Source organism: Amblyraja radiata, chromosome 2 (genome assembly GCF_010909765.2).
Source record: "Amblyraja radiata isolate CabotCenter1 chromosome 2, sAmbRad1.1.pri, whole genome shotgun sequence".
Taxonomy (NCBI): Eukaryota; Metazoa; Chordata; class Chondrichthyes; order Rajiformes; family Rajidae; genus Amblyraja; species Amblyraja radiata.
In genome coordinates, this window is record NC_045957.1 from 117,129,764 (window position 1) to 117,150,206 (window position 20,443).

Here is a 20,443-nt window from a genome sequence, read left to right on the forward strand (position 1 = left end):
ATGGCTGATCATCCCCAATTAGTACCCCGTTCCTGCCTTCTCCCCATATCCCCTGACTCCGCTATCTTGAAGAGCCCTATCTAGCTCTCTCTTGAAAGTATCCAGAGAACCGACCTCCACTGCCCTCAAAGGCAGAGAATTCCACAGACTCACAACTCTCTGTGAGAAAAAGTGTTTCCTCGTCTCCGTTCTAAATGGCTTACCCCTTATTCTTAAATGGTGGCCCCTGGTTTTGGGCTCCCCCAACATCGGGAACATGTTTCTAGCCTCTAGCGTGTCCAAACCTTTAACAATCTTAAATGTTTCAGTAAGAACCCCTCTCATCCTTCTAAACTCCAGAGTATACAAGCCCAGCTGCTCCATTCTCTCAGTATACGACAGTCCCGCCATCCCGGGTATTAGCCTTGTGAACCTCCTGCCTTCTCCCCCTATCCCCTGACTCCGCTATCTTTAAGAGTACTCTCCATTTCTCTCTTCAAGGGCTTTGGGACAAATGAAGGCAATGTTATCAGGTCGGTAGCCTTCTTCAGCCTGATTGCAGTAGGGGGAGAAAGCTGGAAGAGAGGTTGGGGGCAGGAGGAAGGATGGCAAGTGAAAGGTGGATGCAGATGAGGGGGATATTGCTGGGCAGATGGCTGGACAGGCAGCATCTCTGGTGGGAAAGAGATAGACCTGTCGAGGCCCAAGCGTGGTGCAAGCAAATAATTAACCGACACAGCCCCGCCGCTGACGCGCGCATCAGGTTAATATTTTACCACTACTGTGCCATCGCTCGTGAGCAAACCCGAGCTCCACGCCAACCAAAGATCATAGCCCCGCTCAATGATCCTTGACTCCAACCGCCAAACGTTCGAATTCCAACTGCCGCCTTGGACGCCCCCTCTGACCGCGTGATTGGTCGGCCCAGATCACGCCCGGTCCACGCGAGAGTTCGAGCCCGACCAACGGCGGTTCGATACCAGCGTGGCTCAGGCCAAAGATCCTATAGCGAGCAAGATAGATCACTCGACGAAAAAGACGTAGTACGGTCATGGGCAGATTCATGGGTAATTTTCGACCCCATTTCTGTAACCGGCTTCCGCCTCCGCACCAAAGATCCCATAGGATAATAGTGCGGAGGCAGAAGCCGGTTACGGAAACATCCTCGTAAAAATAAAAGTTATTTGGGAAAAATCTTCTCCTCATTTTCAGAATTATAATTTATTAACACAAACTGTTCCCCCGCAACGTTGATTACACTGCGAGTCGGGTCAGGTCGGGTTACGGATATGGATGAAAAAAAGGCTCACGTTCCGCTCCATTGCGTACTACACGTCAGCCCATTGCATTTAGAAGGAGTGGTTTATCTTGCTCCGCTATAGGATCTTTGGCTCAGGCCGCTACAGTGTAGGATATATGGTCTGTTTGGTCAGCATGCAACACCATGCTTTGCTGTGTATCTCGGTACAACGACCATCAGGCTATTGAGCACCATGAACTCCAAGTAAACTGCCCTTGTTTAGTGTAGCTCATTGTTGTCTCGTGTATCAAGGTATGGTGAAAAGCCTTTCTTTGCGTGCTATCCAGTCATGGAAAAGACTGCACATGATTGGAATCAAGCCGTCCATAGAGATAAATGCTAAAGGGAAGATAGACACAAAATGCTGGAGTAACTCAGCGGGACAGGCAGCATCTCTGGAGAGAAGGAATGGGTGACATGTCTGTTCAGACTGATGATGTTTCGGGTCAAGTCCCTTCTTCAGGTCTGAAGAAGGGTCTCGGCCTGATACGTCTGTGGAATTCTCTGCCTCAGAGGGCGGTGGAGGCAGGTTCTCTGGATTCTTTCAAGAGAGAGCTAGATAGAGCTCTTAAAGATAGCGGAGTCAGGGGATATGGGGAGAAGGCAGGAACGGGGTACTGATTGGGGATGATCAGCCATGATCACATTAAATGGTGGTGCTGGCTCGAAGGGCCGAATGGCCTACTCCTGCACCTATTGTCTATGGTCTATTGTCTATTGCCATCCGTTCCTTCTCTCCAGAGATGCTGCCTGTCCCGCTGAGTTACTCCAGAATTTTGTGTCTATTTTCGATTTAAACCAGCATCTGCAGTTCCTTCCTACACATAAAGAATGAAGGGCCCCTTCTATCTCAAGAACCCGATTTAGTGCAAGATAAAGCCCGTTAAGGTCCAATTAAAGATAGATCTACCTCCAATGAGGTAGATAGTAGTTCAGCACTGTTCTCTGCTTGTGGTAGGATGGTTCAGTTGCCTGATAACAGCTGGGAAGAAACTGGCCCTGAATCTGGAGGTGTGCGTTTTCACACTTCAGTACCTCTTGCTTGATGGGAGAGGGGAGAAGAGGGAGTGACCGGGATGAGACTGGTCCTTGATTACGCTGCTGGCCTTGCCAAGGCAGCGGCATAATCAAGGGCCAGCGGTGGACCATCTGACAAGTTCCCCTCCCTACTCACAACGCAAGAGACATTGATATATTTAGCTGCGATAATTCTCGGAGATGAGCAGTAAATATTCCGCAGAATATCATCAGTGTTTCACAAGGAGAGATGACATGAATCTAACTTTTACTCCCTAAATACAAATGGTTAAAGATTAATTTCGGAGAGATTTATCGGACTTAGAAAGAAACCGATGGTAAAGCTAGAAAATTCTCTGTCATTGGAGAATCCAGGCTTTTCTGGGTAGAAGGCAGCCAGCAAACATCTGTTCATGCTGGGGGTTATGGAGTGTGGCATGCCCTCCCACGAAAAGCAGATGCTCCATCTATAATTTAACATTGGAACTTGGTAGATGTTTGCTATCCAAGGGCATTAAGAGATGTGGTGTTAATGTTGTCTGTATCCTGTGGATTACGGATTCAGAGCAGAGTGATGGTGGATCGAGGGATGGATATGGGCATGCACACTCACACACACTCATACATGCACACAGGCGCACGCACACACTCACGCATACACACAAACAACACAGCAGACACGCTCACACACACGCACACATGCACATGCACAAATGCGCACGCACACACCAACACATGCTCCAGCACAGACAGGCACACACAAACACAAGCAACACACGCACAAGCACAGATACGCTCACTCACACACACACTCACACCCACTCACACATGCTCAAGCACAGACACACACACAGGGACACAAACTCACACGACACACGCACCAGCACAGACACGTGCACACATGTTCAGACGCACACAGCCACTCACACACACGAGCGTGCACACACACACTCGCACTCACTAGGAACACAGGCACACATGCACGCACACTCGCGCATGCACGCACCCGTTCACACACGCACACTCAAGCACAAGCGCAGACACACACACTCTTGCACACACTCACATACGCATGCACGTGCATGCACTCAACCACACAAACACAGGCACACACTCACACAGGGACACATGCACACACACACAAACACATGCACAAGCACAGGTATACACACACATGCACACAGACTCACACACACACGCACAAGCAAACACACGCTCACTCACACGCACAGTTGATTAAAATAGAAACTGCCTTACAGCGGTAGAATTAGAGCTGTTGCTGGACAATAGCATTTTGATTGTGGGTGATCTAGTTTCTTCCGCACAGATGGGGGATTAACTATGTATTACTTCTGCAAGGACCAGGCAATCAAATCATTCTGTCTTTATACTGAAGAGCCGGACAGATTTGCCTTACAGCTATATAACATGGCAACAGGCTCTTCAGCCCAACATGTCCATGCCGACCAAAATGCCCCATCACAGCAAGTCCCATTTCTGAAGAAGGGTTTCGACCCGAAACGTTGCCTCTATTTCCTTCACTCCATAGATGCTGCCTCACCCTCTGCGTTTCTCCAGCTATTTTGTCTACCTTCGATTTTCCAGCATCTGCAGTTCCTTCTTAAACACTTACCCATTTCCATATCCCTCGCCACCTTTCCTATCCCTCCACCTGTCCAGGTGTATTTTAGATGCTGTTAAAGTACCTGCCTCAACTACCTCCTCCGGCAGCTATTTCCAAACACCCACCACCATCTGAAAGTGTTTAGTTCGAGTAATTGTACGGAAACGATCTCCTGCCTTTTATTGAACGATATATTTAATTGCTATAGAAAATGAATGACGAGCGAGAAACTATTCGGTAATTTTTCAATGACTGGAAAATAATTTACTTTAGTCTTCAGAGGTACAGCGCAGAAGCAGGCGCACTGAGTCCGCACCGACCAGCGACCCCCCTGAACACTAACACCAGGCTACACACTAGGGACAATTTTTACAATTTTACCAAAGCCAATTAACCTGCAAACCTGTACGTCTTTGGAGCCGTCTCTGGCACTGTAAGGCAGCAGCTCTACCATTGGAAAATGGCGGCGCACCTGAATGCAGCGGCTTTGCTCTCCCCCGTGTGGAAGTTCTTGTTTTTGTCTGTCTTGTCCGTCTGTCTGTGGACCTGCGACTCAAAACACAACCGGCAGGACCTTCTGAGGATTGGGACGCTGTGTAGCGAACTAGAGTTCGCAACAAGCTCCCACAACGACGATATACCGGCAGAAATCACCCGCTCAGCGAAGTCCGAGTGGATCACCTTACCGAAAGGACGGTGCGGGAGGCGGCGCAGACAGAGGCGGCAGAAGTGCGGTTGTCGAGCCGGCATTCAAGCTAGGCTAAAGGAAGATCCTTACAGACCAGCGCTACCCAGCATCTTTCTGACGAACGCCAGATCGCTCAACAACAAGATGGACGAGCTGGAGCTGATCACTGAAGAAAACAAAACTTTAAAAACCTGCTCTCTCATGGTGGTAACTGAGACCTGGCTTCACGCTGGGATCCCGGACGAGGCCATCAGTCTGGTAGGTCGCACAGCATACCGGGCCGACAGGAGCAGTGACTCCGGTAAGAGCAGAGGAGGGGGGGGGCTATGTATTTACTCCTATGACAAGTGGTGTACGAATGTAAACGTTGTCGAGAGACATTGTTCACCAGACATGGAGTTTATTACACTGAAATATCGACCCTTCTACCTGCCGTGGGAGTTCACAGCTGTTGTTATTCTGGCTGTTTATATTCCACCAAGTGCCAACATCAAGCTAGCACTGAACACCCTGCTAGCATCAATCAACAAATTACAGAATGCGCATCCTGATGGGATTTTCATCGTGGCTGGAGATTTCAATCAGGCTAATCTAAAAACTGTCCTCCCTAAATTCCACCAGCATGTCACGTGTCCGACGAGAGGTCAAAATACACTGGATCACGTGTACAGCAACATTAGGGATGGATACAAAGCCTCCTCTCTCCCTCATCTCGGCCAGTCTGACCATCTATCACTCTTTCTCACCCCGGCATACAGACCTCTCATTATGAGAACCAAGCCCAGTGTGAGAAGCATAAAGACTTGGCCCGAGGGCGCTGCCGCCCAACTTCAGGACTGTTTTGAGCGCACCGAGTGGGACTTGTTTGCAAACCAGGACATACATGAATATACATCCACAGTCATGTTCTATATACAGAACTGTATTGACAACGTCACTGTCAACAGGGAGGTCAGGTGCTACCCAAACAATAAACCATAGATGACCAGGGATGTCAGGAACCTGCTGAGAGAACGGAACTCAGCCTTTAGATCTGGCAGTGATGAATTGTACAGCACTGCCAGATCTAAACTAAAGAGAGCCATTAAGGAGGCAAAGACAGCCTATGGAAGAAGGATAGAGGGGTATTTCAACGAGAGGGACCCTCGGCGTGTCTGGCAGGGCATTCAGCAACTCGCAAACTATAAGGGCAAGGGGGGGCCGATCATCTGCAGCAGTAACAACTCGCTAGCTGAGGAGCTCAACCATTTTTTCGCCCGGTTTGAGCTGAATGAGGCAGAGCCTGCACCTGCAGCCGCACCCAGCACTGACAACCCGCCACTCGCTGTGAGTACGGAGGACGTCAGAAGAACACTCCGCAGGGTCAACCCCAGGAAGGCTGCTGGACCAGATGGCATCCCAGGGAGAGTATTGCGGGACTGTGCAGACCAGTTGGCGGAGGTTTTTAGCAAAATCTTTAACCTCTCTCTGTTAACGTGCACTGTCCCTAAATGCTTTAAGACTGCTACCATCGTGCCTGTACCCAAAAAAACATTAATTACGAGCTTGAATGACTATAGACCTGTTGCTCTCACTTCGACCGTGATGAAATGTTTTGAACGGCTGGTCCTGGCCCACATTAAGTCCTCACTCCCATCCACCCTGGATCAGCATCAGTTTGCATATAGAGCTAATAGGTCAACGGAAGATGCCATCAACACAGCTCTACATTCTGCACTGACACATCTGGAGCGTCCTGGCTCATATGTGCGGATGTTATTTGTAGATTTTAGTTCTGCATTTAATACTATCATCCCCAGCAGAATGGTGGACAAACTGTCTGATCTGGGTGTTAATGCAAACACATGTGGATGGATTAAGGACTTTTTAACAGACCGCCCACAGACTGTCAGGATGGGGTTCAATTACTCCCCAGTCCTGACGCTTAGCACAGGTGCGCCACAAGGTTGTGTGCTGAGTCCCATCTTGTATACAATATACACTTACGACTGTATACCAACACAGTACAAACAGGACCATCAAGTTTGCGGACGACACGACTGTGATGGGACTGATAAACAACGATGACGAGTCTGCCTACAGGGATGAAGTCCAAAAACTGACTGTCTGGTGTACCAAAAACAACCTGGTACTAAACCCATCAAAGACAAAAGAACTTGTCGTTGACTTCAGGAGGAAGAGGAGAGAGGAACCTGCTCCCTTATACATCAAAGGAGACATGGTGGAGAGAGTCAACGACTTTAGGTTCCTGGGAATAAACATCTCCCAGGACCTCAAATGGCAAATGAACACCGTCACTCTCTTGAAGAAGTCTCATCAGCGGCTGTATTTCCTGAGGTCTCTACGGAGAGCTAACGTCTCACAGCCGCTGCTGCTGTCCTTCTATCGATGCGCCGTGGAAAGTATCCTCACCTACAGAATCCTGGTGTGGTTTGCCAGCTGTACTGTGGCTGAGAGGAGGGCGCTGCAGGGAATTATAAAAACTGCGCAGCGCATTACAAACGCTAACCTGCCCTCCTTGGATGACATATACAAGGCCCGATGCTTGCGCAGGGCCATAAATATCAAGAAGGACACGTCCCACCCTGCCAACCACCTTTTTACTCTGCTACCCTCGGGGAGGCGACTCAGGTCTCTGCAGGCTCGCACCGGTAGACTAAAAAATAGTTTCTACCCATGTGCGGTAAAAGAGCTTAACTCCAACAGTGAACACTGGGAAGCAAGAAGTAACTTCGAGGAATACCGCTAAATTCTTTTAAACTCTTTTAAAAATGTATCTATTATTTTACTATTAACTTCTATTACTATTTACTATTCTATTCTATTCTATTCTATTCTATTCTATTCTATTCTATCTATTTATTTATTTATAAATAGCATTCTAACTGTACATATGTGTATTGGTTGTTGTGTTGTATTTCTTTTAACGGAGGAGAAGCAAATGGAATTTCGTTGCTCAGTTTTGTGCAATGACAATAAACATATTCTATTCTATTCTGTGCTGCAGCCAGTTCAATACTTGAATAGTGAGTGATCAACATGGAGCTCATGAAATCAGGCAGTGCTAGGCGATCTAGGCGAGACCGACTGTGGAGGCAAGGTGGCGCAGTGGTGGAGTTGCTACCTCACAGGGCTTACGGCGCCAGAGACCCCGGTTCGATCCCAACTACGGGTGCTTGCCTGTGCGGAGTTTGTACGTTCTCCCCGTGACCTGCGTGGGTTTTATCCGAGATCTCTGATTCCCTCCCACACTCCAATGAAATACTGGCGTGCAGGTTAATTGGCTTGGTATAAATGTAAATTGTCCCTATTGTGTGTGTAGGATAGTGTTAGTGCGTGGGGATCGCTGGTCGGCGCGGACTCGGTGGGCCGAAGGGCCTGTTTCCACGCTGTATCTCTAAAACTGTCAATGACACATGTGAGGCTATTCTCTGCACAGTGTAAACCCCCCCCTCCCCCCTCACCGTCTAGATTTAGCGCTCATCTACACTAGGGGCAATTCACTGTCTCCATTTAAACTATCAATCCACCCGTCCATTAAGATTAAGAATAAGGGGAAGGCCATTTAGAACGGGGATGAGGAAAAACTTTTTCACCCAGAGAGTTGTGAATCTGTGGAATTCTCTGCCACAGAAGGCAGTGGAGGCCAATTCTCTGGATGCTTTCAAGAGAGAGTTAGACAGAGCTCTTAAAGATAGCGGAGTCAGGGGATATGGGGAGAAGGCAGGAACGGGGTACTGATTGTGGATGATCAGCCATGATCACAGTGAATGGCGGTGCAGGCTCGAAGGGCCGAATGGCCTACTCTTACACCTATTGCCTATTGTCATTGGAGACCCTCAGACTATCTTTTATCTATTGTTATCTATGTGGGCAGAACCACGAACGATGACGAGATGGAGTACAGGAAGATGATGAGGAGATGTGGACACAAAATGCTGGAGTAACTCAGCGGGACAGGCAGCATCTCTGGAGAGAAGGAATGGGTGACGTTTCGGGTCGAGACCCTTCTTCAGGATGAACACCTCTTGGTCAAAGCCAGCAGGGCGAATGAGCTAGTTACTGACTCCAGGAAGCGTGGGGGAGTACATACCCCGATCAGTATCAATGGTGCGGGTGTGGAAATGGCTGACAGCTTCAAGTTTCGTTTAGTTTAGTTTAATATAGTTATAGACAATAGACAATAAAAAATAGGTGCAGAAGTAGGCCATTCGTCCATTCGAGCCAACACTGCCATTAAATGTGATCATGGCTGATCATCCATAATAAGTGCACTGTTCCTGCCTTCTCCCCATATCCCCCTGACTCCGCTGTCTTTAGGAGCCCTATCTCTTGAAAGTATCCAGAAAACCGGCCCCCACCGCCCTCTGAGGCAGAGAATTCAACAGACTCACAACTCTCTGTATGAAAAAATGTTTCCTCATCTCCGTTCTAAATGTTCTTACCCCTTATTCTTAAACTGTGGCCCCTGGTTCTGGACTCCCCTAACATTGGGAACATGTTTCCTGCCTCTAGATTTAGCTCTTTGGGCGAACGGAATCAAGGGATATGGGGAAAAAGCAGGAACGGGGTACTGATTTTGGATGATCAGCCATGATCATATTGAATGGCGGTGCTGGCTCGAAGGGCTGAATGGCCTACTCCTGAAACTGTTTTCTCTGTTTCTATATTTCCATCTCACAGATCAGATCCCTACCATCTGGCTCTCTGATGTCGGGAATTTTGAAAATTATAAGGAGTGTGATGAGCTTGTAATGTGTTTAACCCAAGAGCTTACATGCTGGGGAAGCATGCGGGGAAAAATGGCTAATATAGAGTCATAGTCTTACAGCATGGAAACAGGACCTTCGGCCCAACTTGCCCACACCGACTAACATGTCCCATCTATGCTACTCACACCTGCCTGCGTTTGGTTCATATCCCTCTAAACCTGTCCTATCCATGTAGCTGTCCAAGTGTTTCTTCAACGTTGCGTTAGTCCCAGCCTCAACTACCTCCTCTGACAGCTCGTTCCATACACCCACCACCCTTTATGTGAAAAAGTTACCCCTCAGATTCCTATTAAATCTTTATGCCCGTCACCTTAGACCTATGTCCTCTGGTTCTCGATTCCCCAACTTTGGGCAAGAGACTCTGTTCGTCTACCCGATCTATTCCTCTCATGAGTTTGTACTCCTCTGCAAGATCACCCCTCATCCTTCTGCGCTCCAAGGAATAGTCCCAGCCTGCTCAACCCCTCCCTATAACTCATGCCCTTAAGTACTGGCAACATCCTCGTAAATCTTCTCTGTACCCTTTCCAGCTTTCCTATAACACGGTGCCCAGAACTGAACACAATGCTCTAAATGTGGCCTCACCAACGGCTTATACTTCTGCAACATGACCTCCCAACTTCTATACTCAATGCTCTGACTGATGAAGGCCAATGTGCCTCTAGTTTAGAGATACAGCGCGGAAACTGGCGTTTCGGCCCACCGGTCCAGCGATCCCCGCACACTAACATTATCCAACACACACAGCGATAGAGTTGCTGCCTTAGATTGCCCAGAGACACCGAGTCCACGCCGAATAATCGACCACCCCGCACGCTGGCACTATCCTACACACTAGGAACAATTTTACATTATATACCAAGCCAATTAACCTACAAACCTGTACGTCTTTGAAGTGTGGGGGGAGACCGAAGTTCTCAGAGAAAGCTCAGAGACGTTGTCACGGGGTGAACGTACAAACTCCATCGTGCCGCACAAATTAAATTGCATTTTCTGCATAGATTTACTTTAGACTTACGAACTCTTTGGCCCACCGAGCCCGCACCGGCCAGCTATACCCGCACACTAAAACTATCCTACTCACACTAGAGACAATTTACAATTTTTATTTGAAGCCAATTAACCTACAAACCTGTACGTCTTTGGAGTGTGGGAAGAAATCAAAGATCCCGGAGAAAACCCACGCAGGTCATGGGGAGAGCGTACAAACTCTGTACAGACAAGCACTCGTGGTGAGGATCGAACCCGGGTCTCTGGCGCTGTAAGGCAGCAACTCTACTGCTGCGTCACGGTGCTGCCATGATCCAGCCGAATCCTTGCAGGCCGATTCCTCGGATGTGAATCAAGGCGGTACGGTGGCGCAGCAGTACGGTGCCTTACCACGCAGTACGGTGCCTTATAGCGCCAGAGACCCGGGTTCGATCCCGACTATGGCTGCTGCCTGCATGTTCTCCCCGTGACTGCGTGGGTTTTCTCCGAGATCTTCGGTTTCCTCCCACACTTACAGGTTTGCAGGTTAATACAATACAATACAATACAATTCAATTTATTGTCATTTGGACCCCTTGAGGTCCAAACGAAATGCCGTTTCTGCAGCCATACATTACAAACAAATAGACCCAAGACACAACATAATTTACATAAACATCCATCACATTGCTGTGATGGAAGGCCAAAAAAACTTCTCTCTCCACTGCACCCTCCCCCCCGATGTCAGAGTCAAAGTCAAAGCCCCCGGCGGGCGATGGCGAATTGTCCCGTGGCCATTAAGCCACGCCGGGTGATGCAAGGTCGCACACCGGGTCTTGGTGTTAGAGCCCCCGGCGTGCGCTCGCAGTCCCGCCGCCATTCCAAGCCGCGCGGGGCGGTGCTGTAAGGCCCCGCTCCAGGAGCTCTTCAACCCCGCAACTCGGGCGGGAGAAGTCGCCGTTGCGGGAGCCCCGGAAAGCGGTCTCCCTCCAGGGACCCGCGGGCTCCCGGTGTTACCGTCCGCCAAACCCGCAGTTGCAGCCACCGAATCTCCGGGGGTCGGGCCGCAGCAGCGTCCACCACAGCTCCACCCGCTCTGGACTCGGCCAGCTCCGCGACGGTGAGGTGAGTAGTCGGCACCAGAGCTCCCGGCCTTCCTGTTGGAGGCCGCTCCTCGTTGCAGCCCCAACGACAACGGAGACCCGACAAAGAAAAGGTCGGGTCTCCCGTGCAGGGAGAGATTTAAAAGTTACCCCCAACCCCCCCACCCCCCCACACACATACCCCAACAAAAATAACAAAAACTACATAAAAACATAGACATAAAATAATAAAAACGCAGACGGACTGCAGAGGCCGCTGCTGGCGAGAGCCGCGCCGCCTACCGGATTGGCTTGGCATAAGTGTAAATTGTCCCTGGTGCTTGTAGGCTTGTGTGAATGTGCGGGGATCGCTGGTCGGCGCGGACTGGGTGGGCCGAAGGGCCACTTTCTGCGCTGTTACCCTAAACTAAACAAATTTTTTTTTATCTGAGCCATTAACTGGAAAATTCAGATCATTGCTTTGAAACATATAAATGGCAACAGCAAGAAAGAGAAGTAGTACGTACCATATCTAATGCACAGTCTGTGTTGGACAAATCAAGATGAGCAATCGCATTTGGCTGGGATAGGAAATTGTACAGGTTCTGTAAAAAGACAGACAAAATAAACCTTGAATAAAATGCTCTGTAACTTTACTCATTAGACAATAGACAATAGGTGCAGGAGTCGGCCATTTGGCCCTTCGAGCCAGCACCGCCATTCAATGTGATCATGGCTGATCATCCCCAATCAGTACCCCGTTCCTGCCTTCTCCCCATATCCCCTGACTCCGCTATTTTTAAGAGCCCTATCTAGCTCTGTCTTGAAAGCATCCAGAGAACCGGCCTCCACCGCCCTCTGAGGCAGAGAATTCGACAGACTCACCACTCTCTGTGAGAAAAAGTGTTTCCTCGTCTCCATTCTAAATGGCTTACTCCTTATTCTTAAACTGTGGCCCCTGGTTCTGGACTCCCCCAACATCGGGAACATGTTTCCTGCCTCTAGAGTGTCCAAAACCTTAATAATCTTGTTAAGTTGAACTCGAGCGTAAAGGGGCCTATCCCACTTGGCGATTTTGTTCGGTGACCGCTGGCGTCATATCAGTGTCACCAAAAGATTTTGAACATTTCAAAATCCAGCGGCGACAAAAAAAAGTTGCGTCACTTGAGGAAACACCGTGTGTCAATACGTCATCACGCCGCGTCACGCCCCAAATTTTTCGGTGACCTGATACGTCAGTCAATGATGCAGGCAGTCGATGAAAAAAATCGCCAAGTGGGACAAGCCCTTAAACGTTTTTTATTTCCGACTTTGCAATGAAATCCTATCCAAGTCTTATAGTAGGTATGTTGCAAAGCCTACCTGAAGCGTCGTTGAAAATCTGTCGCTGCGGGTATGCGCGATTTTGGCGCCGTTTAGAGGGGGCGGGTTTAAAACACGATTTTCTTTAAGCTGTTCCAATCGAAAATGTTCAGCCTAGTTAATTATTAACGAAAAATCGCTGAAAGACCCCGTCGCAAAAGCTATTATTAGGTTTAAAGGCCTTGAATAATAGTTATAGTAGTTTAAAAATCAATCTCTAAACCCGCGACCGCCAGCAACCGCAGGGTCTCATAAAGCAAACCACAGAAGGTATGCTGTATATTTTTACATTAAAAAGGGCTTCTAAAGATCCCTTTATACAAAGTTTAATATTGCGAGCAGCTCAATTTGGGCCCATTATATCCCGCAGTATTTTTCTGGGCATTTGAGGGCACAAATCTACCGCAATGTGAACGTTCTAAACCAGCGCGTTCCACGGGGACCCACTGGAAAGCTGATTTAAATGGACATTTATTTACAGCAATTAAACACTAAATTCCTTCCATTTGGCCTATAAATTAATGTAAATGAGATTTAAAAATCATGTTTTATTGTGAATTATTTGTGAATATTATTTGGACATTTAGGCTATTTAAAAATGTTAATCATTTATTAAGAAATGGATAGATGTTTAGATCTAGTAATTTAAGTCTGAAATTAGCTACAATTAGGTAACTAACTAATTATATGCTTTAATTTCAGGTCATCCAAGTAAGATTATTTTATATTTGTTTCAGAATGCTTCAATCTATGATAACTGAAAATTTCATTCAGTTCTCTTAATTTTTAAGAAAGTTATGGGCTTTTGACTGTTCACGATCACAGCTTTTTTGTTATGTCCATAGAAAATCAATAGGGAACAAGATGCTCATTTCCCAGTATGAAAATGGCCATAACATTTTAAATACTTGAGATATGAAAGTGAATTAGGTGTCAAATTAAACTTATTTTTATGCTTTATCTGATGGGATAAATTACAGACTTGATTTTTAAAATCTCAAAATTTTGTAACATTGCTACTTATAGCCTTGTCCCACTGTACGAATTCATTCAATTTTTCCCCAGAGTTTGCTCTGATTCGAACTCGGAGATTTACGGTAATGGCCGCTCGTAGGTACTCGGGGCTCTCGTGGACATTTTCCAACATGTTGAAAAATCTTCACGAGTCTTCCCGAGCTTACCGTGTTTCCCCAGTACCTGCCGTTAGCGTTACGAGCCGCTAAGAGATGTCCCCGAGCTCCGACGTATCCGCTACGTACATTCTACGTGCTTACCACTATTTTTTTTAAAACTCGGGAGAGCTCTTGAATGAACTCGTACAGTGGGACAGGGCCATTAAACCAGTGCGAGTCCAACGGAGATGTGCGGGGCAAGTTTTTTTTAACACGGGGTGGGGGCCTTGAACGCCTTGCCAGGGGTGGTGGAGGCAGTTACGATAGTGGTGTTTAAGAGGCTTTTAGATTGGTGCATGGAAGTGCAGGGAATAGAGGGATATGGATCATGCCCAACTTGCCCACACCAACCAACATGTCCCATCTATACCAGTCCCACCTGCCTGCGTTTGGTCCATATCACTCTAAACCTGTCCTATCCATGTACCTGTTTAAATGTTTCTTAAATATAACGATAGTACCTGCCTCAACTACTTCCTCCGGTAGCTCGTTCCATACACCCACCTCCCTTTATATTAACAAGTTACATCTCAGGTTCCTATTAAATCTTTTTCCCCCTCGCCTTAAACCTATGTCCTCTGGTTCTCGATTCCCCTACTCTGGGCAAGAGACTCTGTGCATCTACCCGATCTATTCCTCTCATGATTTTATACACCTCTATAAGATCACCCCTTATCCTCCTGCACTCCAAGGAATAGAGACCCAGCCTACTCAACCTCTCCCTATAGCTCAGACCCTCTAGCCCTGGCAACATCCTCGTAAATCATCTCTGTAACCCTTTCCAGTTTGACAAGATCGTTCCTATAATGTGGTGCCCAGAACTGAACACAATACTATTCCTTTTCTCCATAGATGCTGCCTGACTTGCTGAGTTTCTCCAGCATTTTTGTCTGCCATCGATTTTTCCAGCATCTGCAGTTCTTTCTTAAACATTTCACCAACGTCTTATACAACTGCAACATGACCTCCCAACTTCTATACTCAATACTCTGACTGATGAACGCTCCTCCAAAACCATCTACCTATAATGTGTAAGAAGGACATTCTGGAGAGAAGGAATGGGTGACGTTTCGGCTCTGCTCTACAACACTACCCAGAGGCCTACCATTCACTGTGTAGGTCCTGCCCTTGTTAGTCGTCCCAAAATGCAACACCTCACATTTCTCTGTATTAAATTCCATCAACCATGCCTCAGCCCACCTGGCCAATCGATCAAGATCCTGCTGCAATCGTTTACAACCATCATCACTATCTACAAAACCACCCACTTTAGTGTCATCTGCAAACTTGCTACTCATGCAGGCACGTTCTCATCCAAATCATTGATTATAGATGACAAACATTGATAGAGACAACAGAATAACTAGGTATTAAATTTTGCACCGTACAGTTTTCTCAGGTATGTTAGAGACCATTCATGTGATTAATTGTTCATGACATGGGAAGAGCACTTTCTTGCCTATTATGTTGGTAAATCCAACAGGTCCAGTGTCTGAGAGAATCCTCCTATCTCTATAAGTAGGTATGTTGCAAAGCCTACCTGAAGCGTCGTTGAAAATCTGCCGCTGCGGGTGTGCGCGATTTTGGCGCCGTTTAGAGGGGGGCGGGTTTAAAACGCGATTTTCTCTAGGCTGTTCAAATCGAAGATGTTCAGCCTAGTTAATTATTAACGAAAAATCGCTGGAAGACCCCGTCGCAAAAGCTATTATTAGGTTTAAAGGCCTTGAATAATAGTTATAGTAGTTTAAAAATCAATCTCTAAACCCGCGACCGCCAGCAACCGCAGGGTCTCATAAAGCAAACCACAGAAGGTAGGCTGTATATTTTTACATTAAAAAGGGCTTCTAAAGATCCCTTTATACAAAGTTTAATATTGCGAGTAGCTCATTTTGGTCCCATTATATCCCGCAGTATTTTTCTGGGCATTTGGGGCACAAATCTACCGCAATGTGAACGTTCTAAACCAGCGCGTTCCACAGGGAGCCACTGGAAAGCTGATTTAAAATGGGCATTTATTTACAGCAATTGAACACTGAATTCCTTCCATTTGGCCTATAAATTAATGTAAATGAGATTTAAAAATCATGTTTTATTGTGAATTATTTGTGAATATTATTTGGACATTTAGGCTATTTAAAAATGTTAATCATTTATTAAGAAATGGATAGATGTTTAGATCTAGTAATTGAAGTCTGAAATTAGCTACAATTAGGTAACTAACTAATTATATGCTTTAATTTCAGGTCATCCAAGTAAGATTATTTTATATTTGTTTCAGAATGCTTCAATCTATGATAACTGAAAATTTCATTCAGTTCTCTTAATTTTTAAGAAAGTTATGGGCTTTTGACTGTTCACGATCACAGCTTTTTTGTTATGTCCATAGAAAATCAATAGGGAACAAGATGCTCATTTCCGAGTATGAAAATGGCCATAACTTTTTAAATACTTGAGATATGAAAGTGAATTAGGTGTCAAATTAAACTTATTTTTATGCTTTATCTGATGGGATAAATTACAGACTTGATTTTTAAAATCTCAAAATTTTGTAACATTGCTACTATAAGGGGTGGCACGGTGGCGCAGCGGTAGAGTTGCTGCCTTACAGCGCCAGAGACCCGGTTTCGATCCTAACTATGGGCGCTGTCTGTACGGAGTTTGTACGCTCTCCCCATGACCTGCGTTGTTTTCTACAGGATCTCCGGTTTCCTCCCACACTCCAAAAACTGCAGGTTAATTGGTTTGGGTAAAAATTGTAAATTGCCCCCAAGTGCATGTAGGATGGCGTTAATGTGCGGGGATCGCTGGTCAGTGCGGACTCGGTGGTCCGAAGGGCCTGTTTCCGCGCTGTATCTCTAAACTAAACTAAACTATTTTAGTTTATTGTGTTCAATGTTGTCTCAGCTAGATTCAAGGCTTGAATGTTTTGCTAATTTGTATCTGAAGAAGGGTCTCGACCTGAAACGTCACCCATTCCTTCTCTCCAGAGATGCTGCCTGTCCCGCTGAGTTACTCCAGCTTTTTGTGTCTATCTTCGGTTTAAACCAGCATCTGCAGTTCCTTCCTACACATTTGTATCTCTTCAGCTATTAATTTCCAGCAAATTGTTCATTTTCCATGACGGAAAATGCAAAGTGATCAATTTTCATTTTCTGTGAAAATTCTATTGTTAATTAAAATCAGTTTTAATATCACCTGGAGAAAAAAGTGGTATTAACTTTACATTTTTCACCATCGAGTCATACAGCGTGGAAACAGTCCCTTTAGCGCAACTTGCCCACACTGACCAACATGTCCCATACACACTAGTCCCACCTGCCTGCGTTTGGTCCATATTCCTCCAAACCTGTCCTATGAACCTGTCTAATTGTCTCTTAACGTTGGGGTAATCCATGCCTCAACTACCTCCTCTGGCAGTTTGTTCCATACACCCACCACCCTTTGTGTGAAAACGTCACCCCTCAGATTCCTATTAAATCTTATCCCCTTCACCTTAAACCTGTCCTCTGGTCCTCGTATAAGGCCACCGCCATCTCACCGCTGTCTTCATCATCCCAGACACAAATAGGAATTTATCCAGTCATCAATGCATTGATTTTGAAATTCTGGGTGGCAATTCTGCATGCTTCAAGTTCATTGCCAGAATCTAGCATCATACAGTATGGAAACAGGCCCTTTGGCCCAAGATGCCTCATCTGCATTAGTCCCACCTGACCCCATTTGGCCAACATCCCTTAAAGCTTTTCCTATCCATGTACTTGCCCATCTATCTTTTAAATGTTATCATAGTACCTTCTTTTTAGAGATACAGCAGGGAAACAGACCCTTCGGCCCACCGGGTCTGCGCCGACCAGCGATCCCCGTACATCCTACTATCCGACAACCACTAGTGAGCAATTTTTACATTTACCAAGCCAATTAACCTACAAACCTGTACGTCTTTGGAATGTGGGAGGAAGCCGAAGATCTCGGAAAAAACCCACGCACTGGATGACTGGAAGACTGGAAGATTGTGGATGTAACTCCTGTAGTTTTTACATTCTAGCCCCCTTTATCATATGTTTTAGAAACAGAATTAGGCCATTAGTTCATATAAGTTCTCGGAGCAGAATTAGGCCATTCGGCCCATCAAGTCTACTCCGCCAATCAATCATGGCTGATCTATCTCCCCCTCCTAACCCCATTCTCCTGCCTTCTCCCCGTAACCCCTCAGGCAGCAACTCTACCGCTGCGCCACCGTGCCGCCACATCTGATTGTGTACTATCTGATCCATTTGGATAGCAGGCAACACAAAAGCTTTTCTCTGTACCTTGGTACATGTGACAATAAACCTACATCTAAACCCAATATTCATCTTGTTTCTGGTGCTTTGCGTGTTATTGGGGAGTTGTGTATAAGTTCATAAGAGCAGATGTAGGCCATTCGGTCCATCAAGTCTACTCCGCCATTCAATCATGGCTGATCCATCTTTCCCTCTCAACCCCATTCTCCTGCCTTTCCCCATAACCTCTGACACCCGTACTAATCAAGAATCTATCTATCTCTGCCTTAAAAATATCCATTGACTTGGCCTCCACAGTCGTCTGTGGCAATGAATTCTACAGATTCCCCATGCTCTAACTGAAGAAATTCTTTCTCATCTCCTTTCTAAAGGTACGCCCTTTTATTCTGAGGCTGTGACCTCCGGTCCCGGACTCTCCCACTAGTGGAAACATCCTCTCCGCATCCACTCTATCCAGGTCTTTCACCATTTGGTAAGTTTCAATGAGGTACCCCCCCCCATCCTTCTAAACTCCAGCGAGTACAGGCCCAGTGCCGTCAAACGCTCATCATATGTTAACCCATCAATTAAGTCCAACTTACTGACAGATCATCGCCACGGAGCAAGTTTCCTGCGAGGTCCAGATGCGTGAGAGAGTTAAAGACTTGTTGGTTGGCACTGAGAGTTTGGGCAAGGTTGTTCACGCCTGCAATCACACGGAACACAAAATTAACACTCGTCCACACATTTTGTACTGGGATACAAAACCTGCCAAGACTATTCCACACTATTAAAGACAAAACGCCAGCAAAGGAAAAAATTGAAACATGCGTTAATAATAAATGCTGTAAATGCAGTCTGGCACAGACTAAGTGATTAAAAAAATGTGCACGTTTCATTAAAAAATATTTATTTGAACCTACGGCTAAATATAAGAGTGTTTAGTTTAATTTAGTTTATTGTCACGTGTAGCGAGGTACAGTGAAAAGCTTCTGTTGCGTGCTAACCAGTCAGCGGAAAGACAACACATGATTACAATCGAGCCATCCACAGTGTATAGATACATGATAAGGGAATAACGTTTAGTGCAAGGTAAAGCCAGCAAAGTCCGATCAAGGATAGTCCGAGGGTCACCAATGAGGTAGATAGTAGTTCAGGACCGCCCTCTGGTTGTGGTAGGATGGTTCAGTTGCCTGATAACAGCTGGAAAGAAACTGTCCCTGAATCTGGAGGTGTGCGTTTTCACACTTCTGTACCTTTTGCCCGATGGGAGAGGGGAGAAGAGGGAGTGGCCGGGGTCCTTGATTATGCTGCTGGCCTTGCCGAGGCAGCGTGAGGTGTAGATGGAGACAATGGAAGGGAGGTTGGTTCTTCAATGAGATTAAGCATATTGTCAACTCACACAACATTCTTTGATAGTGGTATCATATCCAGGGCAGCAGGGTGGGGCAACGGTAGAGTTGTTGCTATACAGCCCAGAGACCCGCGTTCAATCCTGACTACGGGTGCTGTCTGTATGGAGTTTGTAGGTTCCCCCCCGTGACCTGCGTGGGTTTTCTCCGAGATCTCCGGTTTTCTCCCACACTCCAAAGACGCACAGGTTTGTAGGTTAACTGACTTTAGACTTTTAGAGATACAGTGCAGAAAGAGGCTCTTTTTCGATTCACTATCAATACATATTATTGATACATTAATATTCATCAATACCTATTATTACCATCAATGTACCTACCAAAATGGATATTTAGATTCCCTCTCCCCTGACTCTGTCTGAAGATGGGTCCTGACCCTAAAAGTCAATAGACAATAGACAATAGGTGCAGGAGTAGGCCATTCGGCCCTTCAAGCCAGCACCGCCATTCACTGTGATCATGGCTGATCATCCACAATCAGTATCCCGTTCCTGTCTTCTCCCCATTTCCCTTGACTCCTCTATCTTTAAGGACTCTATCAAACTCATTCTTGAAAGTATCCAGAGAATTGGCCTCCACTGCCTTCTGAGGCAGAGAATTCCACAGATTTACAACTCTCTGGGTGAAAAAGTGCTTCCTCATCTCCGTTCTAAATGGCTTACCCCTTATTCTTAAACTGTGGCCCCTGGTTTTGGACTCCCCCAACATCAGGAACATTGTCCAATCCCTTAATAATCTTATATGTTTCAATAAGATCTCCTCTCATCCTTTTAAATTCCAGAGTATACAAGCCCAGCCGCTCCA

The 20,443-nt window shown here is 46.4% G+C and overlaps 1 protein-coding gene across 4 annotated transcripts in view; it reads right to left on the bottom strand.

The window, feature by feature from the left end:
• carmil1 (capping protein regulator and myosin 1 linker 1) overlaps positions 1 to 20,443 on the bottom strand; it is a 320,941-nt gene that overhangs the window by 144,964 nt on the left and 155,534 nt on the right. For all 4 annotated transcript variants that reach the window (XM_033014174.1, XM_033014166.1, XM_033014169.1 and 1 more), the window contains exons 13-14: positions 18,830 to 18,933; positions 11,959 to 12,036 (exon numbers count right to left, since the gene is read on the bottom strand). In XM_033014174.1, coding sequence (XP_032870065.1) covers positions 11,959 to 12,036; positions 18,830 to 18,933 — 182 coding nt within the window. The remainder of the gene's footprint in view (positions 1 to 11,958; positions 12,037 to 18,829; positions 18,934 to 20,443) is intronic.